Source organism: Amblyraja radiata, chromosome 6 (assembly GCF_010909765.2).
Source record: "Amblyraja radiata isolate CabotCenter1 chromosome 6, sAmbRad1.1.pri, whole genome shotgun sequence".
Classification (NCBI taxonomy): domain Eukaryota; kingdom Metazoa; phylum Chordata; class Chondrichthyes; order Rajiformes; family Rajidae; genus Amblyraja; species Amblyraja radiata.
The window spans coordinates 99,423,486-99,447,964 of record NC_045961.1 but is presented as its reverse complement, the minus strand read 5'-3'; the positions used below and the strand labels follow the sequence as shown (position 1 = coordinate 99,447,964).

Below are 24,479 nucleotides of genomic sequence, written 5' to 3'. Positions count from 1 at the left end.
CTCCAGCGCTTTGTACCTTTTTGCTTCTACCCTCTCTATGCCTCATAATTTCATCTAGTTCCGTCAAGTCTCCCGCTCAATCTGTTCATCAACCATAGAAAACAGTGCAAGTTGTGGAGGCAGTTGTGGAATTCTTCATTTGATGAGGAGTTACAATTGGAACTGAAGATTATGTCATTACCTACAAACTTTCCAAGTTGACCATGGTATTTTTTTCTGCCATTAACTGCTCAGCAGAAGGATATTTCCTCTTGCCTCTCATCCAAGAATGATGCTATTCATTGTTTTTGAATTACTCTTTCAATCAGCTATTTATTAATTAATGCCAGTTTACAAATCCAGTCATTCTGGCTCAACTCACCTCTTTAGAAGAGATTAAAACTGTGCAGCACAGCTGGTAGAGCTGCTGCCTCACAGCACCAGAGGCCCAGGTTCGATCCTGACCTCAGGTACTATCCGTGCAGAGTTTGCATGTTCTTCCTGTGAACATGTGGGTTTCTTCCGAGTGCTCTGGTTTCCTTCCACATTGGTACGATTCCGTTGGGGGGTCGGGTACTTTTCGGCGCAGACGTTCCGGCGCCTCTGTTTCGGCGCCTCCGTTTCGGTGCCGCCCATAGTTAATGCTTACCACCTAGTTCATTTTGGCGCCGAAAGGTACGATTACGCACAAAGTTATCTGGCCAAGGAGACACTGTTCAGACAAGACATGTCTGGCAAGTCAGCATGGACATGCCCTCCACTTTTGGATAGAGATTTTTAAAAACAAGCCAACCCAAATTTCACAAATGGACAACTGATACTAACAGAGGAATCAAGTTACCCAAGATTATTGAATTCAGTTCAAGCCCAAAGGACTGCCATGAGCCCAAATGGAAGGTGAGATGCCATTCCTCAAAATTGCTTTGAGCCTCATTGCAACAGTGCAGGAAGTCACAGACTGTTCGGTCACTCCCACATCCAAGAGTCAGAATGAGATAACATGAAGCTCAGGAGTTCCCCATGGATCGAACACAGATGCTCCCCAAAGTAGGAACCCAACGCCAGTTTGGTTTCTCCTATGTAGAGGAGACCATGACAGTTATAATGGGTGACTTCAATCTACATATAGATTGGGTGAATCAAATTGGCAAGGGTGCTGTGGAAGAGGATTTATTGGAATGTATGTGGGATAGTTTTCTAAACCAACATGTAGAGGAACCAATGAGACAGCAGGCTATTCTAGACTGGGTATTGAGTAATGAGGAAGGGTTAGTTAGCAGTCTTGTTGTGCGTGGCCCCTTGGGCAAGAGTGACCATAATATGGTTGAGTTCTTCATTAGGATGGAGAGTGACATTGTTAATTCAGAAACAAGGGTCCTGAACATAAAGAAAGATCACTTTGAAGGTATGAGACGTGAATTGGGCCAAGATAGACAGGCAATTGATTCTTAAAGGGTTGACAGTGGATATGCAATGGAAGGCATTTAAAGACTGCATGGATGAGCTACAACAATTGTTCATCCCAGGTTGGCAAAAGAATAAATCAGGGAAGGTAGTGCATCTGTGGATAACAAGGGACATCAGGGATAGTATCCAAACAAAAGATGAAGCATACAAATTAGCCAGAAAAAGCAGCCAACCAGAGGACTGGGAGAAATTCAGAGTCCAGCAGAGGAGGACAAAGGGCTTAATTAGGAAAGGGAAAATAGATTATGAAAGAAAACTGGCAGGGAACATAAAAACTGACTGCAAAAGATTTTATAGATATGTGAAGAGAAAAAGATTAGTTAAAACAAATGTAGGTCCCTTGCAGTCTGAAACAGATGAATTGATCATGGGGTGAAAGGACATGGCAGACCATTTGAATAACTACTTTGATTCTGTCTTCACTAAGCAAGACATAAATGATCTGCCGGAAATAGCAGGAGACCGGTGGTCAAATGAGATGGAGGAACTGAGTGAAATCCAGGTTAGCCGGGAAGTGGTGTTAGGTAAAGTGAATGGATTAAAGGCCGATAAATCCCCAGGGCCAGATAGGCTGCATCCCAGAGTACTTAAGGAAGTAGCCCCAGAAATGCATTAGTGATAATTTTTCAAAACTCTTTAGATTCTGGAGTAGTTCCTGAGGATTGGAGGGTAGCTAATGTAACCCCACTATTTAAAAAGGGAGGGAGAGAGAAAACGGGGAATTCCAGACCAGTTAGTCTAACGTCGGTAGTGGGGAAACTGCTAGAATCAGTTATTAAAGATGGGATAGCAGCACATTTGGTAAGTGGTGAAATCATTGGACAAAGTCAGCATGGATTTATGAAAGGTAAATCATGTCTGACGAATCTTATAGAATTTTTCGAGGATGTAACTAGTAGAGTGGATAAAGGAGAATCAGTGGATGTGTTATATCTGGACTTTCAGAAGGCTTTCGACAAGGTCCCACATAAAAGATTAGTATACAAACTTAAAGCACATGGTATTGGGGGTTCAGTATTGATGTAGATAGAGAACTGGCTGGCAGACAGGAAGCAAAGAGTGGGAGTAAACGGGTCCTTTTCACAATGGCAGGCAGTGACTAGTGGGGTACCGCAAGGCTCAGTGCTGGGACCCCAGCTATTTACAATATATATTAATGATTTGGACGAGGGAATTGAATGCAACATCTCCAAGTTTGCGGATGACACGAAGCTGGGGGGTAGTGTTAGCTGAAAGGAGGATGCTCGGAGGCTGCAAGGTGACTTGGATAGGCTGGGTGAGTGGGCAAATGCATGGCAGATGCAGTATAATGTGGATAAATGTGAGGTTATCCACTTTGGTGGCAAAAACAGGAAAGTAGACTATTATCTGAATGGTGGCCGATTAGGAAAAGGGGAGATGCAACGTGACCTGGGTGTTATGGTACACCAGTCATTAAAAGTAGGCATGCAGGTGCAGCAGGCAGTGAAGAAACCGAATGGTATGTTAGCATTCATAGCAAAAGGATTTGAGTATAGGAGCAGGGAGGTTCTACTGCAGTTGTACAGGGTCTTGGTGAGACCACAACTGGATTATTGCGTACAGTTTTGGTCTCCAAATCTGAGGAAGGACATTCTTGCCATAGAGGGAGTACAGAGAAGGTTCACTAGACTGATTCCTGGGATGTCAGGACTGTCTTATGAAGAAAGACTGGATAGACTCCGCTTGTACTCGCTAGAATTTAGAAGGTTGAGGGGGGATCTTATAGAAACTTATAAAATTCTTAAGGGGTTGGACAGGCTAGATGCAGGAAGATTGTTCCCGATGTTGGGGAAGTCCAGAACAAGGGGTCACAGTTTAAGGATAAGGGGGAAATCTTTTAGGATCGAGATGAGGGAAAAAAAATTCACACAGAGAGTGGTGAATCTCTGGAATTCTCTGCCACCGAAGGTAGTTGAGGCCAGTTCATTGGCTATATTTAAGAGGGAGTTAGATGTGGCCCTTGTGGCTAAAGGGATCAGGGTGTATGGAGAGAAGGCAGGTACAGGATACTGAGTTGGATGATCAGCCATGATCATATTGAATGGCGGTGCATGCTCGAAGGGCCGAATGGCCTACTGCACCTATTTTCTATGTGAACACAGGGAAAGGAGCAGAGGGGGGAAGGAGCAGAGGGGGGAAGGAGCAGAGGGGGGAAGGAGCAGAGGGGGAAAGCAGAGACAGTGAGAGACAGGGAAGAACACAGTCGAGAGGGAGTGGGTGAGTGGGATTTGAGTGTTAAAGAAGGGGAGGTAAGAGAGCAAGATGTTTCAATCAAGGCTCTGCTCACTCCCCTACGGACAGACTCTACACATCACTGCCAGGCAGGGGTGGGGGAAGAGGCCAAGCTGCCAACATTTGACACTCACAAGCGACTCGAAGGGCAGCATTTCCCGAAACTCCTCCAATCTCTGAAGGGTTACCTTGCCCAGCAGCTTGATTAAAAATTGGTTAAAAAAAGTTAGTTCTTTTAAAAAATAGTTATAAATTATTTTAAAAAAGTTATAAATTCAACAGCTTTTATTGAATTAGATGAATTAGCAAAAGATTCGAGGCGCCTAACGGACGCGCCGTAACAGTGTTGCGGAACCGGCGGCGCCAAAACCGCGCTGAAAGGTACGGATTACTTTGGCGGAGGGAATGGGTTGAGTAAGAATGGGTGGAGTAAGACGGGCTAATGTCAAATATAAGAGCGTGCCCTCACAACTTAGACTCAGATACCGTGCAGAGCTCCATCTACACACGCGAAGCCCTCCCTCCCGGGTAAGTAGAATATTACTGATCTGAAAGCTTACTGGATTAATTTTCATGCAAGTTCATTTCTCATTCCCTGTTAAATTTTGTGCTGGCTGCTGTCTGGAATAATCAATACTCGGGTTTGTGTCAGAGTGAACGTTCACTGGCGGGATTCACTGTAGTTTTAATCCAATCCTTCCAAGCAGAAGAGCTGACCCTTATTCTGGCCACTGTTCCGGAGTTTACACTAAGAGCGCTGGCAAGCAAACTGGTTCATCACTCCAGAGAGGTGACAGTTAGTGGATTGTCCGGCATTCGCTCCTCGGTTGAGATCGAAGCACAAAATAAAATCTCAGGCGGAGCAGCCTCCTGTAACAGCGGGAGGATTAAGGAACAAGGTGAATGGAACAACAAATCCTGGATGGACTCGGCAGGTCAGACAGCGAACCCTTCCTTTTCCAAAAGGGGACCTTCCCCGGTTGAGTTCTGGACAGACAGCGTTTATTTCGCGGGTAGCTTCGCCAATCTGGGCGCAAAAGAGGTTAGTGTGGAAACGTTTAACGCATTGGAATGGAAGCAATCTTCAGACATGGATGGGGATGGGATGGAAGAGTTGCAACGTCTTGTTACAACTGTGCAAAGGTTAGTGAGACCACACTTGGAGTATTGTGTAGAAAGGGACTGCAGATGCTGGTTTACACCGAAGATAGACAAAATGTTGGAGTAACTGCAGGACAGGCAGATTCACACTGGGGGAAAATGAATCAGTGACGTTTCGGGTTTTTGGAGTATTGTGGTTCTGGCCACCTAGCTATAGGAAGTGTAATTAAGCTGGAAAACTGACGTAGGAATTATTCACAAGGTTTGAGTTAGTTATGCAAAAGTGCTGAAGTAACTCGGCATCTCTGAAAAACATGGATGGGTGACGTTTCTGGCTTTTTCTACTTATTACTTACCTACTGTGGTGGCCACGGCAGCGCACAGATTGTTATCAAAATGGTGATGGATTAAGAGAGGTGGTGGCCACACTAACATCTGGGTGTGCGAGTGCACTGACTACTGACCGTAACCGTGCAGGTAACCAGTGGGTCAACACACCATATGAAATTTAAAAAACACTCTAAGTGCTGGAGTACCTCAGCGGATCAGACAGCATATCTGGAGAACATGCATAGGTGACGTTTCAGATTAGAACCCTTGTTCAGTCTGATCCATCTCTAATAGGGTTGAAATCTGAAACATCTCCTATTCTCCAGAGATGGTTCCAGCATTTTGTGACTATCTTCGTTATAAACCACATCTGCATTTCCTTCCTATACATTTTTGCCTGACCTGTTGAGTTACTCCAGTATTTAGTGTCTATTTTTCTAAACCAGCATCTGCAGTTCCTTGTTTTTGGCCCTCAGTAATGTCTAGATTAGAAGATATTAGCTAAAGGAGAGGTAGGGAAAACTTGGGTTATTTTCTCTGTAGCCTCATATGCTGCAGGGAGACCTGTTAGAAGTATATAAAATAGAGATGTATGGATAGGGTTGAAAGTTACCAGGATGAAAAATTCAAAGACTAGAGGGTGCTCCTTTAAGGTAAGAGGGACAAAGTTTAAAGAGGATGTGTAGGGCAAGTTTTTTTTACACAGAGTAGTGTGTGTATGGAATGTGTTCCCAGGGAAGGTAGTGGAGGCAGATATGATAATCTATACTATTACTAAAACTCTCATCTTGACCACTTCCAGTTTGCGATTTTTTAAATTTGCGCAAAATCGGCATCGTATATCGCTTGGATTTTCCGCCACGTTACTCACCGTTCTCCTCCACTCCAAACGCACCAAGCTTTGTTCTGATCGGTGAAATATTAGAAAAGTTATGTAAGTTTAAAAAATGGTGAGATCAGCAGATTGGTCTACTCGCCTGTCAGTCACCATGAAAGTAACGCCACTTCTGGCACCCACGGAGAATAAAGCCCTGTCAGCGGGTCTGAGTCCGTGAGCAGCATGCGGGCAGAGAGCCTCTGAGTGAAGACGGAGTGGGATCAGGAGCTGTGCTTGAAGCCGAAAGCTGAAGGTGCGAAGTAAGCATAGTGCGTGTTGCTTCTGCTGTGACCATCTCCCTTTCCCACACCCCCTTCCTCCTCCCCCCCACACCACCCCTTCCCCCCCTTCCCCCACACCCCCTACCCACACCCCCCTACGCCCACACCTCCCCCTTTCCCACCCCGATCCCCACACCCCCTCCACCCTCCTTCCCCACCCACTCCCCATCCCCACCCGCCCCCTTCGGCACAGGCATTGTGGGCCGAAGGGGCCTTTTCCTGCGCTGTATTAATATGTTCCAATACAGAGATATGAATGACACAAGGAGTTTCCACTTATGGATGGATCTTTCAACGGACTCTGGTTGGGCTTATCGTGATTGTTTTGTGTCATGTTTCAGGAATTAGTTAGGTATATCAGGCATAGCGTATCAGGTATACCAGGCATTATGTTAGATACATAGATACATAGAAAATAGGTGCAGGAGTAGGCCATTCGGGCCATCGAGCCTGCACCGCCATTCAATATGATCATGGCTGATCATCCAACTCAGTATCCCGTACCTGCCTTCTCTCCATACCCCCTGATCCCTTTAGCCACAAGGGCCACATCTAACTCCCTCTTAAATATAGCCAATGAACTGGCCTCATCTACCCTCTGTGGCAGAGAGTTCCAGAGATTCACCACTCTCTGTGTGAAAAAGTTTCTTCTCATCTCGGTCCTAAAGGATTTCCCCCTTATCCTTAAGCTGTGACCCCTTGTCCTGGACTTCCCCAACATCGGGAATAATCTTCCTGCATCTAGCCTGTCCAACCCCATAAGAATTTTGTACGTTTCTATAAGATCCCCTCTCAATCTCCTAAATTCTAGCGAGTATAAGCCAAGTCTATCCAGTCTTTCTTCATATGAAAGTCCTGACATCCCAGACATCCCAGGAATCAGTCTGGTGAACCTTCTCTGCACTCCCTCTATGGCTATAATGTAGGTATGTTGCAAAGCCTACCTGAAGCGTCGTTGAAAATCTGCCGCTGCGGGTGTGCGCGATTTTGGCGCCGTTTAGAGGGGGCGGGTTTAAAACGCGATTTTCTCTAGGCTGTTCAAATCGAAGATGTTCAGCCTAGTTAATTATTAACGAAAAATCGCTGGAAGACCCCATCGCAAAGGCTATTATTAGTTTTAAAGGCCTCGTATAATAGTTATAGTAGTTTAAAAATCAACCTCTAAACCCGCGACCGCCAGCAACCGCAGCGTCTCATAAAGCAGATAGCTGAAGGTAGGCTGTATATTTTTACATTAAAAAGGGCTTCTAAAGATCCCTTTATACAAAGTTTAATATTGCGAGTAGCTCATTTTGGGCCCATTATATCCCGCAGTATTTTTCTGGGCACAAATCTACCGCAATGTGAACGTTCTAAACCAGCGCGTTCACAGGGACCCACTGGAAAGCTGATTTAAATGGGCTTTTATTTACAGCAATTGAACACTAAATTCCTTCCATTTGGCCTATAAATTAATGTAAATGAGATTTAAAAATCATGTTTTATTGTGAATTATTTGTGAATATTATTTGGACATTTAGGCTATTTAAAAATGTTAATCATTTATTAAGAAATGGATAGATGTTTAGATCTAGTAATTGAAGTCTGAAATTAGCTACAATTAGGCAACTAACTAATTATATGCTTTAATTTCAGGTCATCCAAGTAAGATTATTTTATATTTGTTTCAGAATGCTTCAATCTATGATAACTGAAAATTTCATTCAGTTCTCTTAATTTTTAAGAAAGTTATGGGCTTTTGACTGTTCACGATCACAGCTTTTTTGTTATGTCCATAGAAAATCAATAGGGAACAAGATGCTCATTTCCTAGTATGAAAATGGCCATAACTTTTTAAATACTTGAGATATGAAAGTGAATTAGGTGTCAAATTAAACTTATTTATATGCTTTATCTGATGGGATAAATTACAGACTTGATTTTTAAAATCTCAAAATTTTGTAACATTGCTATATAATGTCCTTCCTCAGATTTGGAGACCAAAACTGTACGCAATATGTACATTATGTCATTATGTATATTACCAGACTAAGTGGGACCCGTTGGGTCCCAGCATCACACAGGAGGGCTGGTCATCCAACGCAATATTCCACCTCTCCACCAATTCTAATAATGGTGGCAGGTTGGGGGGGGGGGCTTTCTGGAGCGCTAGTATGGGTGTTGTGGGCTGAAGGGACTGGTTTCCAGAAGGCTAGTATGCAAATTGTACGCCAAATGGATTCTTGGGCTGGCGTCTCAGTCAATCAAGCCTGTTGTGCTGGCAACTCACTCACTCACGGCTGGTGGGCTGGTAGATGACTCACGGCTAATCCTTGAAATTCTATTTCAAGCAGGGTATAAGGCCACCAAATTCAAGTGCAGTTTCTTACCACTTCTAGCAGGGTGCAAGACCACCAAATTCAAGTGCAGTTTCATACCATTTGAAGTAGGGTGCAAAGCCACTAAAGACAGCGAGTCGTGACCTCTCCCTCCTCCATCTTGCAGAGACTGAGCCACACCCACATTTCCGGGTTTTATAACCACTCCCCCCCCCCCCCCTCCGGAAAGGTGTGGCTTTCATGGAGTGATTGACAGGAGAGAGATACTAAACATTTTTTTTTAAACTAATAACACTTTTATGTTTCATTGATGGGAAGAATTCTCTGCGCCTTTCAACTTCAAGCCAATGCACCCACGCCACCATTTGCAGTAAGTAGTGGCTTTCAACTTCAAACCACACCCAAGCCACACCCAAGCCACCATTAGCAGTAAGAGGTGCCTTTCAACTTCAAGTCAAAGCAACCGAGCCACCATTTGCAGTAAGTAGTGCCTTTCAACTTCATGCTACCATTATCAGTAAATAGTGCCTTTCAACTTCAAGCCAATGCACCCGCCACCATTTGCAGTATGTAGTGCCTTTCAACTTCAAGCCAATGCACCCAAGCCACCATTTGCAGTAAGTAGTGCCTGTCAACCTCATGCCACCATTTGCAGTAAGTAGTGCCTTTTCTGCTTCAAGCCAAAGCTCCCAAGTACCATTTGCAGTAAGTAGTGCCTTTCAACTTCAAGCCAATGCTCCCAAGCCACCATTTGCAGTAAGTAGTGCCTTTCACCTTCAAGCCACAATTTGCAGTAAGTAGTGCCTTTCAACTTCAAGCCAATGCACCCACGCCCCCATTTGCAGTAAGTAATGCATTTTAACTTCAAGCTATTGCACCCAAGCCACCATCTGCAGTAAGTAGTGCCTTTCAACTTCAAGCCACACCCAAGCCACCAATTGCAGTAAGTAGTGCCTTTCAACTCCAAGCCAAAGCAACCAAGCCACCATTCGCATTAATAGTGCCTTTCAACTTCAAGCCAAAGCTCCCAAGCCTCCATTTGCAGTAAGTAGTGCCTTTCAACTTCATGCCACCATTTGCAGTAAGTAGTGCCTTTCAACTTCAAGCCATTGCACCGAAGCCACAATTTGCAGTAAGTAGTGCCTTTCAACTGCAAGCCAAAGCACCCAAGCCACCATTTGCAGTAAGTAGTGCCTTTCAACTTCAAGCCACCATTTGCAGTAAGTAGTGCCTTTCAACTTCAAGCCAATGCACCCAAGCCCCCCATTTGCAGTAAGTAGTGCCTTTCAACTTCAAGCCACACCCAAGCCATCATTTGCAGGTAGTGCCTTTCAACTTCAAGCCACAATTTGCAGTAAGTAGTACCTTTCAACTTCAAGTCAAAGCTCCCGCCACCATTTGCAGTTATAGTGCCTTTCAACTTCAAGCCAAAGCAACCAATCCACCATTTGCAGTAAGTAGTGCTTTTCAACTTCATGCCACCATTTGCAGTAAGTGGTGTCATTCAACTTCAAGCCACACCCAAGTCACCATTTGCAGTAAGTAGTGCCTTTCAACTTCAAGCCAAAGCAACCAAGCCACCATTTGCAGTAAGTAGTGCCTTTCAACTTCAAGCCAAAGCTCCCAAGCCACCATTTGCAGTAAGTAGTGCTTTTCAACTTCAAGCCAAAGCAACCAAGCCACCATTTGCAGTAATAGTGCCTTTCAACTTCAAGCCAAAGCAACCAATCCACCATTTGCAGTAATAGTGCCTTTCAACTTCATGCCACCATTTGCAGTAAGTGGTGCCTTTCAACTTCAAGCCACACCCAAGCCACCATTTGCAGTAAGTAGTGCCTTTCAACTTCAAGCCAAAGCAACCAAGCCACCATTTGCAGTAAGTAGTGCCTTTCAACTTCAAGCCAAAGCAACCAAGCCACCATTTGCAGTAATAGTGCCTTTCAACTTCAAGCCAAAGCTCCCAAGCCACCATTTGCAGTAAGTAGTGCCTTTCAACTTCAAGCCACACCCAAGCCACCATTTGCAGTAAGTAGTGCCTTTCAACTTCAAGCCACACCCAAGCCACCATTTGCAGTAAGTAGTGCCTTTCAACTTCAAGCCACACCCACGCCACCATTTGCAGTAAGTAGTGCCTTTCAACTTCAAGCCACACCCAAGCCACCATTTGCAGTAAGTAGTGCCTTTCAACTTCAAGCCACACCCAAGCCATCGTTTGCATCATTAAACTCCATCTGCCATCTTTCAGCCCACTCTTCCAACAGGCATAAATCTCTCTGTAGACTTTGAAAATCTACTTCATTATCCACAACCCCACCTATCTTAGTATCATCTGCATACTTACTAATCCAATTTACCACACCATCATCCAGATCATTGATGTACATGACAAACAACAGTGGACCCAACACAGATCCCTGTGGCACCCCACTAGTCACTGGCCTCCAACCTGACAAACAACCATCCACCATTACTCTCTGGCATCTCCCATGTATGAACCATTTTAGAACCAATATACATTTTTTTGCAAGCTTTAGAACCAATAGACATTTTTTTGCAAGCTTTAGAACCAATAGACATTTTTTGCAAGCTTTAGAACGAATAGACGTTTTTTTGCAAGCTTTAGAACCAATAGACATGTTTTGCGCAAGCTTTAGAACCAATAGACATGTTTTGCAAGCTTTAGAACCAATAGACATTTTTTGCAAGCTTTAGAACCAATAGACATTTTTTTGCAAGCTTTAGAACCAATAGACATTTTTTTGCAAGCTTTAGAACCGATAGACATTTTTTGCAAGCTTTAGAACCAATAAACATTTTTTTGCAAGCTTTAAACCCAATAGCCATTTTTTTGCAAGCTTTAGAACCAATAGACATTTTTTTGCAAGCTTTAGAACCAATAGGCATTTTTTGCAAGCTTTAGAACCAATAGACATTTTTTTGCAACCTTTAGAACCAATAGACATTTTTTTGCAAGCTTTAGAACCAATAGACATATTTTTGCAAGGTTTAGATCCAAAAGACACTTTTTTTGCAAGCTTTAGAACCAATAGATACTTTTTTGCAAGCATTTTTGAACCACTAAGGGCACTTACATTTGAGTAGATATGTGTTCAGTGTTATTCACAGCTCAGAGAAACGTGACCCTCTGCCTTCCTCCATCTTGAAGAGACTGTGTGTCACACCACTTCCTTGTTTTATAGTTCTTCCCCCCTGCCGCCAGCGGGGGCAGCAGAGAGAATGGGGAATTTTGTAAAAACATTAATATCTCTGTCATTTTTAATCGACGGGAAAAATCCTCGTCACACATGCGGCGGAGGGGGGCTCTGAGCAAGGTGGCCAGAAATGACGGCCGTAGGTGGCGGCGTTCTCTCAAAAATCGCAGCACAGATGGCCAAAACCGGTCAAGAACAGACTTTTAGTAATATAGATGCTCTTCCAGAGACAAGTTGACAAGTTCATAAGTTATACGAGTATAATTAGGCCATTCGACCCATCAAGGCTACTCCGCCATTCAATCATGGCTGATCTCTGCCACCTAATCCCATTTTCCTGCCTTCTCCGCACAACCCCTGACACCCGTTCTAATCAAGAATTTGTCTATCTCTGCCATAAAAATATCCACTGATTTGGCTGATGAGTTCCACAGATTAACTACCAGCTGACGAAAGAAGTTCCTCCTCACTTCCTTTATAAAAGAGCGCCCTTTAATTCTGAGACTGTGTCCTCTGGTCCTAGACTCTCCCACCAGTGGAAACATCCTCTCCACATCCACTCTATCTATGTCTTTCATTATTTTGTAAGTTTAAATGAGGCACCCCCCCCCCCCCCCCCCCCCCACAACCTTCTAAGCTCCAGCGAGTTCTGTCACTCCCAGTGCTGTCAAACGCTCATCATATGTTAACCCACTCATTCCTGGGATCATTCTTGTAAATCTTCGCTGGACCCTCTCCAGCGCCAGCACACCCTTCCTCAGATACGGGGCACAAAATTGCTCACAATACACCAAATGCAACCTGACCAATGTCTTATAGAGCCTCAGCTTTGAGAATTAGCAAGTAAGTCATTGCACAAGATCAATAAAAGGTAGTATGTGGCATTTATGCAGTGAGTTGCTGATAATCTGATAATCTGTAATCTGATAATTATGAAAATAATGTCATATGTTTGGCACTATGTCTGATGTGTAAAAGGTTTGCTGATAACATCATAGCCCCTCCCGGCCCGGACCTGCCCCGCAAGGAATGGGTGGCCCAGAACTGGCCCAGAACCTGCCTGCGTTCATCAGCAGCCTGCGTGTGTGGAGCAGACCAGCAAACAGCACAGCAGCAGCACATCATTTTCGACTGCACTGTCCTCCATCCCCCTGGTGGAGGGGTAGACCTCACGGCCCTCGACAAGAGCACATTGAACTGGCTACAGCGCCTGGAGGGCGTTACATAACCTCTGCTGCCTCAAACGCAAGAAGAAGACTTCAGCATTTTGTGTCTATCTTTGGTGCTGGAGTAACTCTCCGGCCACAGGCGAGGTCTCAGAGGGCTGGATAGTAGCTAATGTTGTTCCATTGTTTAAGACGTGAAGTCGATATAATCCAGGGAATCCGGTGAGCCTCATCTCAGTGGTAGGGAAGCTACAGGATAGGATTCTTCAAGATAGGATTTATTCTCATTTGGAAGAGAATGGGTTAATCAGGGACAGTCAGCATGGCTTTGTACGTGGCAGGTCGTGTCTAACTAACTTGATTGATTTTTTTGAGGAGGTGCTGAATGTGATCGATGAGGGTAGGGTGGTAGATGTTGTCTGCATGGATTTTAGTAAACCCCTATGGTAGGCTGATCCAGTAGAATAAGATGCATGGGATTAATAGAGACTTGGTCATATGGATTCAGAACTGACTCACTGATAGAAGAAAGAGGGTTGTGGTGGAAGGACAATCTACAGGCAGATAAGACTTGGTCTTGGCATAATATTTAGTACAGACATTGAGCGTTTGATGGCGCTGGGCCTGTACTTGCTGGAGTTTCGAACGGTGAGGGAGAACCTCATTGAAACCTACCGAATAGTGAAAGGCCTGGATCGAGTGGATGTGCAGAGGATGTTTCTACTAGTGGGAGAGTCTAGGACCAGAGGGCACAGTCTCAGAATAAAAGGACGTACCTTTAGAAAGTAGATGAGGAGCAATTTCTTCAGCTAGAGGGTGGTGAATCCATGGAATTCAATGCCAGGAACGGCTGTGGAGGCCACGTCTTTGGGTATTTTTAAGGTGGGTATTGATTAGTAAGAGTGTCAAGAGTCATGGAGAGAAGACAGTGAATGGGGTAGGAGGGAGAGATAGATCAGCCATGATTGAATGGTGGAATATGCTTGATGGGCTGAATGGCCTAATTCTGCTTCCATGTCTTATGAACTGATGGACATTGTGGACCACAGGATCTGTTCATGATGTTCTATGTTCTAGCTCAGCAGGAAGCATCAGTGGAGGGAATAGATAGGCAAGATTTCATCTGGGGATCAGTCTGAAGAAGGGTCCTGACCCGAGACATTACCTGTTCGTTCTATCCAACATTTTGCGTTCCCCTTTATCCCCATATGCTTTACGCACTATTCACAATGCATCTGCAAACATTTATTTCTGTGCACGGGCATTAACTAGCCTAAAGTAAATTGGCTTAAGGGACTGGTGTATAATTGTTGAATGATTAGGCTGCCAGCCATTGTTCCAGTGAGAATGAGCTTGGATTCAATCATGACAAGAAACTACATTGAAATAATGTAATAAATCTGGTATTACAAAGCAGTATCAGTAATGGAAGGTGTAAAGGAGTGAAGTCTAACACACTGTAACCTTTACTGAGCCTTTTATTATAGCACATGGTACACACGTCCCAGCACTGACTCCATCTAGTCTTCAGACGTGCTGGAACCAACAGGGAGGAACAAAGGGAGGATCTCACAGTTATACTGATATGGGTAGGCGTGGTTAGTGGTATTGAGGTAGCTACAGTTATAGGTTGCATGCATAAACCATCTACAGAAGGGTAGACACGGAATGCTGGAGTAACTCAGCGGGACAGGCAGCATCTCTGGAGAGAAGGAATGGGCGACCTTCCGGGTCGAGACCCTTCTTCAGACTGAATGAAATGTTCAGTGATGAAACATTTGGGTTGTTATGATAATACCTCTGGTTTATTTGTGGTCTTCATGGGAGGAAATCTGGCATCCTTACGATGGTGTAGTCTTGCCAATGTGGATGCCAGATGACTAATTGATACATGCTGGTCATGCAAGCAATGTTATATATTTTGAATGAGGAAAAATAGCTGTTTCGAATCATAGTACTGTACATGCGAGAACTTGTGCAATTGCCCAAAAAGACCTCATAGGCATTAGCAGTTCCCATAAATGAGTCAACAGGATGTAATTATCCATCAAAACCTTTCATCGGAAAAAGTCAGAGGTTTGATCTGCTCGGATATAATGGTAAAGCACACTGCAACCTGCTTCATAACAACAAACTCTTTTGATACTTGACCACAACTTGACACATATTAATTAGGAGACCCCGTCTGAAGAAGGGTCCCGAATTGAAACATCATCTATCCACGACCCGTAACGTCACCCATTACTTCTATCCAGAGATGCTGCTTGTCCCGCTGAGTTTACTCCAGGATTTTGTGTCTATCTAAAATGCAATTTGAGTTCAGTTCTTTTTTAAATGTTCGACTGAAAAAGAAAAATCTGACCCCAATAAATAAATGCATGCCAGGGTCCAAACGGTAGTGCAGTGGTAGAGTTGCTGCCTTCGTGCTTGCAGCGCCGGAGAACCAGATTCAATCCCGACTATGGGTGCTTGTCCGCTTAGTTACTTCAGCATTTTGTGTCTTCTTTGGTAAACCAACATTTGCACTTCCTTGTGTCCGATGTATTGGTTCAATACAAGTTTAGCTTAAATTATTTTATTTTCAATCTTGCGTTGTGGGAGTTAATCCCTAATGCTTGATTTGCTCTGCTATTTGGTGTCACTGACTTGTGGAGCAACTTGTAGCAATTAGTGTTACTGTAGAATCATAGAATCATAGAAAGTAGGTGCGAGAGTAGACCACCAGGTCCGTCGAGCCCGCACCGCCATTCACTCATGGCTGAACACTAAACAGACACACTTACCCACAAACAGTAGACACAAGACACAGAACACAAGACACTACCCTCCCCTTTATACCGCTATCACCCCTCTCCACCCCAAGAACCGCGTGATCTCCTGGGGGAGGCAAAAAAACGGATAAAAACCCAGGTCCAATTCGGGAAAAAAATCCGGGAAATTCCTCTCCGACCCCAATCCAGGCGATCGACACTTGTCCAGGAGATCACTCAGGTCTACTATACTAACCATACCTAGGTCCATATCCCTGCCCTCTCCCCGTAGCCCCTTATCCCCTTGGCAGCTAAAAAAACATCTATTTTTGACTTAAATATATTTAACGTTTCTGCTTCCACTGCTCCCTGGGGCAGTGAATTCCACAAACTAACCACCCTCTGGGTGAAGAAGTTCTTCCTCATCTCAGTTTTAAAAGAGCCCCCCCTCACTCTGCAACTATGTCCCCTAGTTCTAGCCTCTCCGATCATTGGGATCATCCTCGGTGCATCCACCCGATCAAGGCCCCTCACGATCTTATACGTTTCAATGAGATCGCCTCTCATTCTCCTAAACTCCAAAGAGTAGAGTCCCAGCTTACTTAACCTTTCCTCATATGTCAATCCCCTCATTGCAGGAATTAATCTTGTAAACCTTCGCTGCACTGCCTCCAGGGCTAGTACATCCTTTCTTAAGTATGGACCCCAGAACTGTACACAGTATTCCAAATGTGGTCTCACTAATACCGTGTACAGCTGCAGCAAGACCTCCGTGTTTTTATACTCAATCCCCCTAGCAATAAAGGCCAAAACTCCATTGGCCTTCCTGATTGCTTGCTGCACCTGCATACTGACTTTTAGTGATTCATGTACTAATACCCCTAGATCCCTTTGCGTTGCATTACAACGCAGCTCCTCCTCATTTAGAAAATAACTTGCCCTATCATTTTTTTCCCCAAAGTGTACTTTAGAGAGCCTGTTCTGTCTCTGCCTCATCTAACCCCACCGCTTCCAAATAAACCGTGACCTCGCGGTTCATCCAACCAAAGTGTATTTTGCATTAACCATTGTTGATCCTCATCTTCCAATATTGGGGAAGAATATTTGACATCCACCACAAAACTCTGAGGAGCAGCTTCTCTTTGCTTTTTATACCTCGTGCTGCCTCGACAAGGCCAGCTGTATAATCAAGGACCAGTCGCACCCCAGCCACTCCTTCTACTCCCCTCTCCCATCGGGCAAAAGGTATAGAAGTGTGAAAACGCACAAATCCAGATTCAGGGACAGCTTCTTCCCAGCTATTATCAGGCAACTGAATCATCCTACCACAACTAGAGAGCAGTGCTGAACTACTATTTACCTCATTGGTGACCCTCGGACTATATTTGGTTGGACGTTACTGACTTACCTTGCACTAAACATTATACCCTTATCATGTATGTATACACTGTAAATGGCTCGATTGTAATCATGTATTGTCTTTCCACTGACTGGATAGCACGCAACAAAAGCTTTTCAATGTACCCGGTACACTTGACAATAAACTAAACTGAAAGTGAACTGAACTACTTATTTGTTATGCCTCATTGCAGACCAGTTTTAGTGTCTCCATGCAGCTCTGCATCAGACTGACAACTGTGTATAAATAAACTTTATTTTTTTAATTTAAAAAAAAGTTGCCAGGGAGATATATATTAATCACCTGCACACTACACCTGCCCGTCATAGTCAATGCATTTTCATCATTTTCAGACCATTTCGGTTCCTCTTAGTGTCCTGTTTAGTTTCCTCCTTTCAGTCAGTCCATTCTATATAATAAAACAGTGGAGGTGAAACCTGCGGCTCAGTATCTTGGGCATTCAGTTCCAAGTCAAAATACCAGGAGTTGAATAAAGACACAAAGTGCTGGAGGAACTCATAGAGTCAGGCAGCAAGTTTGGAGAAAAAAGAGAGGTGACGTTTTGGGTCGAGACCCTATCCATGTTCTCCAGAGATGCTGCCCGGCCCACTGAGTTATTCCTGCTGTTGGTGTCTTTGACTTTACTGGACTTTATCTTGCACTAAATGCTATTCACGTTGTTCCCCTTATCATGTACCTGAACATTGTGGATGGCTTGGTTGTAATCATGTATTGTCTTTCCGCTGACCGGTTAGCACGCAACAAACGCTTATCGCTGTATCTATGCACTGTACACTGTTCATGTGGCAATAAACTAAACTCAAACTAAACTCAAACACCTTGTGTATTTTTCTTGTAAAGCCAACTCCTGCAGTTCCTTGCGCCTACCAAGAAGTAAAGCCCTACTTTACAAACGTGAGCGTGTAAAGTTGACCCAGTGGGGTTTCGATGCAGAATCGAGAAAGCACTGCTCTGTTGGAGGTGCTGTCGATGTAGTGATACAAGAACTGGAGGTTCTGGTGCCTATTCTTTTTTTTTTTTAAATATTTTTATTAGAAGCAAACACATATTATAAACATTTCATGTATATCAGTCGTACATTATCAATATTATCAATTGTGGATTGATTCTGCTTCTGCTGAACCAATCTACCCCTTCAAATAGTCAATGAATGGAGACCATATTCTAACAAATAGTTCTTGTTTGTCCATTAAGACAAGTCTGATTCTTTCCAGGTGTAGGGTCTCCGACATTTCCATAATCCACATTTTAATTGTGGGGGTTTTAGGGCCTTTCCAAAATTTTAGTATTCATTTATTCCCAGTTATTATACTGTAGTCAAGAAAGTTTCTTTGGCTTGTTGTGAGTGTTAGACTTTGTTCTGATATGCCAAGTATAATTAGTTTTGAATCGGGATCCAATTTAGTATTGATAACTTCAGAAATTATTCTAAAAATATCAATTGAGAAATGTTTGATTTTTATACGGTTTACAAAAGTATGTGCTAGGTTAGCCTCTAGATGCTGACATTTATCACAGATAGACGAGATATGTGGGGAAATTCTATTTAGTTTTGTTTTAGAGTAATGTAATCTGTGTAATACTTCAAATTGTATTAAAGCATGTCTGGCATTTAACGAGCATTGATGTATATATTGTAAACTTTCATCCCAAATATCTTTTGTTATAGGTTGGCCTAATTCATTTTCCCATGTGTCTATATAATTCATCGATGGAACCTCGCTATCTAAGAGGATGTTATAAATATAAGCTATTAATTTTTCTGTATTAGGATGTTTGTTCAAACATTCATCAAGGATTTCTGGTTCCCTAGTCCTATAATCTTGTGTATTAGATTTAACATAATCTCTAAGTTGTTGATATCTGAAAAAGTTATTTGAGTGTAAACCGTAGATCTGTTGTAACTCCTGAAATGAAAGAAAAGTGCTTCCTATAAAGATGTCGCATCTTTTTAATTCCGCAATGTTTCCATTGTATAAAACCCTTATCCAATATGGAGGGTTTAAATAAAGGATTGTTTACAATGGGGAAACAGAGTGATATATTATCCAATTTTAAAGCCTTGTTTAATTGTTTCCATTCGTATACCACTATGTATTATAGGGATTTCCATATAGGTTGTTTTGTGCAGTTTTGTGGGAGCAAACATAATCGAACCAATTTCAAAAAGCAAACAGTCTTCCTTTTCCATCCTTAACCAATCTGGTTGCTGATCCATTTCTTCCAGCCAGAAATTCATGTTTTTAATATGGACTGCCTAAAAATAAAACAGAACATTTGGTAAGGCTAAACCTCCATTTGTCTTTGATTTACATAAATGTTTTTTGCTTATTCTATGATTCTTTTAATCCCAGATGAAGCTTGTAAAAATGGAATCGACCTTTTTAAAACAAAATTTTGGGAGATATATCGGAATTGATTGGAATAGGTACAGTAATTGCAGTAAAAATATCATTTTTATAGCATTAATTCTACCAAACATTGAAATGGGAAGCGTTTTCCAATACTGAATATTCTTATGTAGTTTATTCAGTAAAGGTGGGAAGTTTAATTTACATAAATTCCTAAATATTTAAATTTTTCCTTCACTATTTTAAAAGGGGATTGTTGTAGTGTGTGTAAATTAAGTTCCATTATTGGCATGATTTGGCTTTTATTCCAATTAATTCTATATCCCGAAAACTGACCAAATTGAGTTATTAGATTTAATAGATTTGGAATGCTAGTTTCTGGCTTTGTGATATATATTAATACATTATCCGCATATAAAGAGATTTTATTCATTGTGTCTTTAGTATTATACCCGTGTATTTCTGGATGGGCTCTAACGCTTTCTGCTAGTGGTTCAATTGCAAGAGCGAATAATAATGGGGATAGTGGGCATCCTTGTCTACAACCTCTAGAAAGATTAAATTTAGTTGATAACATTTGGTTTGTTTATATTCTAGCTGTTGGATTAGAATATAAAAGTTTAACCCATGTGCAGTAATTCTCTCCCAATTGAAATGAGTAATGTTTTGGAATAAAACCTGTTTGGTCGGCGTGTATTAGTTTGTTAATCACTAAACTCAATCTATGAGATAGGATTTTAGTTAGTATTTTCTGATCGGTATTTAAGAGAGCTATTGCTCTATATGAACCAGGGTCTTCAAGATTCTTATCAGTTTTTGGTATAAGTGTTATTGTGGATTCATTTAAAGTTTCTGGCAGTTTCTGTTGAGTGTAAGCGTATTTCTACAGTGTCTGTAAACGTGGTGAAATCAGATCATACATTTTTTTATAAAATTCAGAACTTAGGCCATCGGGACCTGCGGCCTTTCCGTTTTTTAAAGTTCTAATTGACTTTGATATCTTTTACCGTTATTTCAGCACCTAATAATTCTCCCTCTTTCAGATCTAAACCAGTAAGATTACATTTCTGTAGAATTGCTTCCATTCCTGCTGATTGTTCTGTCACTTTAGTTGAGTAACGTTTTTGATAGTATTGTAAAAATCTGTCATTGATATCTTTGGGCAGTGTTAATATTTCTCCCTTGTCTGATCTAATTTTATAAATTGTTTTTTCCCCATCCACTTTACGTAGTTGACGTGCTAATAGTTTTTGTGGTTTATCACCAAATTCAAAATTTAATTGGTTTATATGTTGATAAAGTTTCATAACGTGGTCTGAGTATATTTTATTTAACTTGTATTTCAGTACTGCAATTTTATTGTGTTTTACCATAGATGGAGCTACTGCGTTTTCTATATCTAGAATAGAATAGAATAGAAATAATTTTATTGCCACACAACCAAGGTCGGTGGTATTTGGGTTGCCAGCAGCGGTACAATAATAAAGAACACAACCACATTAAAATTTTACACAAACATCCACCACAGCATTCATCACTGTGGTGGAAGGCACAGAGCTTGGCCAGTCCTCCTCCATTTTCCCCCGTGGTCGGGACCTCCACCCTCCACAGCCGTTGCTGCGGGCGTCCAGATGGTAAGGGACAAAGTCAAAGTTCAGGTGAGTCCAGGATCGGCTCTTCCCAACCAGAGACCGCGGCTTCAGGCTCGTGTAGGCCGCAGGCCGGCGGTCAAAGTTTTAAAGTACCTGCCGTGCCGCAGCCGGAAGCACCACAGTCTGCAGGGCCGGCGGTCGAAGCTCCCCTCCTGGGGTGATGTTAAGTCCATACCGCGCCCGCGGTAGAAGATGGCCGCGGGCCGGCGGTGGAAGCTTCTTCCCCCGGGTCCCCAACGTGAGATCCCGGGCTGTAGACGCCGCACCAGCTGGAGTTCTGCAGACCGCGGCTTCAGGCTGCCGGCTGCCGCGGGCCAGCGTAACGGAGCGCTCCCCTCCAGCGAGGTCTCACCCGCTCCTCGCCGAGAGTCCACGCTGTGCCCGCCGCTGAAGCTCCGGGCGCGTCTCCGGGAAAGTCGGCGCCGATCCATGCTGTTAGGCCACGGGGGAGGCGACCTGAAAAAGTCGCCTCTCCATAGAAGAGGCGGCCGAAACGGTTTCCCCCTTACCCCCCCTCACCACCCCCCACACATAACTCACAAAGAAACATTAAAAACTGACTTTTAAACATACTAAAAAAATAAAAAAAAGTTGAAAAAGACGGACACGCTGCCGACAGGCGCTGCCAGTGCAGCGCCCCCTACCGAAGAAGGGGGAGCTTCTAATTGCCTTATTTCCATTTCCAATGTCTGTTGATTAGCCCGACTCTCTTTATTATGAAATGCTTGGGAGGAGATTAATGCTCCTCGTATAAATGCTTTAAATGTTTCCCAAAGAAGGGACACAGAAGTTCCAGGGCGGTCATTAGCCTCAAAAAACATATTAATCTGTTTTATAAGGTATTCATGACATACCTGGTGCCTTTTCTAAGTCAACAATCTTAGGCATATCATATGTTCCTGTGGGAACTCATCTGATTTTGCTAAACTCTGGAGAGTATAACTTGCCGTCATCTTTGACGCACGACAAACCCGCTTTCCCTGGAACTACCACATATGGTATGGTGAAAAGCTTAGGGCACACCAAGGTATAGTGAAAAGCTTTTGTTTGTACGCTATCCAGTCAGAGAAAAGACTATATATGAGTGCAGCCAAGCTGTCCACAGTGCACAGAAAAAATATTAAGGGTACAACATTTTAGTGCAAAAATATAACACTGAGGTCCAAGAAAGTTTGATTTTACTTCGGAGTCACGTGAGTGACTACGTGAAGAAGACCCCGTCCAGGCGCACACGCGTCATATCATCAGATGCATAGCGGCAGCGACCGTGTTGGGAGGAGCAGAGCCCTCCAAGCGGTGAGTATAAAAAGCCTGAAGGTAAGCGGTTTCACTATTGCTTTCAGGTCGCTTTCTTCCGGGAGACTTTGTGCTGTGTTCTGACAAGTCTAATCATGGAGAAAGTGGGAAAAGGCAAAGGGAGGCGTACCGCAGGTAAACCTCAAGAACCTTAAAAAGTCAGTGGCAGAAAAGCCAGCGACTATAGAAACGGCAAGAAAAAGTACCATTACAGCACCTTTAGGGTGTAAGGCCAAAAGAAAAACTGATCGGCCAGTAGACTCGGAAGAGTCAGACCCGGAGGTTACCCCACCGCAGGAAGACATTATGTCTACTCGGGTCGCGAACCTGGAATTCCTCATGGGGAAAATGATTTATCAGGATTTACTCCAGGAGGAGTACAGTCTGTGTTCGTCTACAGGGGAGCCAGCGCAGGGAGTGCCTGGGAAAGGTCCTGGGCAGCGTTGGCCTACAGGAGAGCCAGCGTCCGCAATGTTTCATGAAAGACAATATATATATGTGTTGGCCTACAGGAGAGCCAGCACCAGGAATGTCTGAGGAAAGACAATATAGGCGTTGGCCTACAGGAGAGCCAGCGCCAGCAGCACCTAAAAAAGGGCTGCCAATGCGTGGGCCTACGAGAGAGCCCGTGAGGGGAGCAGCTGCAAAAGGGTTTACCATGCGTAGGCCTATGGGAGAGCCAGCACTGGAAACACCTGAAGCAGGGATACCAGATCAGCCCCACTATGAGGAGGAATTTCCAGGGGAGCAAGATTCGGATGACGAATCATATGAGGACCAAAGCCCAGTAACAGATCCCAGAATACCAGGTCTGGCCCAAAAATTCTCCGGTCCCAGACTGAAAGGGGAACCGTTGGCAGAAGAAATAGCAATGACAATAAATTACTTGCTTTCCCATCAGTTGGAGGAACTGACTATGGATTAGACTGTCAAAAAATATGAAACCCCACAGAATTGCGCACTGCTAGCAGTCCCAGCAGTAAATTACAATGGGTGTTGAGATTGCTGGGGTCAAGCATTACGGCTTTTGCCAGAGACCTGGATGAAGAACACGTGACTGCGTCACAACAGGATGTCTTAGCACTTATGTATAACGTGCACTTTGAAATAAACTGTATTCGTAAAAGTGCTATAAGACCTAACATACATCCTAAGTTTGCAGGGCACTGTAAACCATCTAATATACAATTGCCTAACTTGCTTTTTGGAGAAAATCTAGCCAAAAGGGTGAAAGACCAGAATGAAGAAGCGAAATCCGTTGGAATGATAAAACCACCGGTGCTTGGCAGATCTGTTCGAAGGCAATTTCCCTACTGAAGGGCGGTGACTGGGGCTGGTGAAGGAACAAGTCGATCGTTCCCATATACACGTTATTGGCACACTGCTCCTGGGGCACGTGCAGGTCACAGTGTTCCCACTAAGAGTAGGGGACAACATTTGACACCAGCAACCCTGAGGTAGGTGGGTCTGGTCCTGGAAGAAACATATTAAGTGTTTCACATTTGCAAATTGGGGGAAGGTTACAATTCTTCCTAAAAGAATGGGAAAAAATAACATCTAAATAATTTATACTGCGCAGTATTATGGGGTTCAGAATAGAATTCTACCCACATTTGGATCCTCCTACTCAACATGTTCCAAGTCGGATGCGTATTTTCTCAAAAGAAGAAAATATGGACATTCAAGCGGACTTGAAATATTATGTGGGAAAGGGGTTATTGAAATGTCAGTTCGCCAACACCACCAATTTGTATCAAGCATTTTTCCTAGAGCAAAAAAAGGATGGTGGCTGTAGAATTATTCTTGATCTGACAAGTCTTAACCCTTTTGTATAGTATAAGCATTTTAAAATGGAGACGTTTGCCAATTATATACAGCTAATATCAAGAAAATGCTATATGGCCAGCATAGATCTGCAAGATGCATATTACTCTGTGGCTGTGCATGGTAATGATCGAAGACAATTAAAGTTTAACTGGATGAATCAATAATGGCAGTTTAAAGCATTGCCTAATGGGTTAACCTC

General features: G+C 43.3%; 2 protein-coding genes across 3 annotated transcripts in view; one reads left to right on the top strand and one right to left on the bottom strand.

Annotated features, from left to right (window-relative positions):
• LOC116974634 (interleukin-5 receptor subunit alpha-like) overlaps positions 1 to 24,479 on the bottom strand; it is a 300,632-nt gene that overhangs the window by 104,851 nt on the left and 171,302 nt on the right. The window lies entirely within an intron of this gene.
• Positions 3,794 to 24,479, top strand: part of LOC116974633 (interleukin-5 receptor subunit alpha-like) — a 160,553-nt gene continuing 139,867 nt past the window's right edge. Inside the window, exon 1 of one of the 2 annotated variants that reach the window (XM_033023317.1) lies at positions 3,794 to 4,227. In XM_033023317.1, the coding sequence (XP_032879208.1) occupies positions 4,142 to 4,227 (86 nt within the window). In that variant the 5' untranslated portion in view covers positions 3,794 to 4,141. The remainder of the gene's footprint in view (positions 4,228 to 24,479) is intronic. The other variant, XM_033023316.1, reaches the window with a different exon arrangement.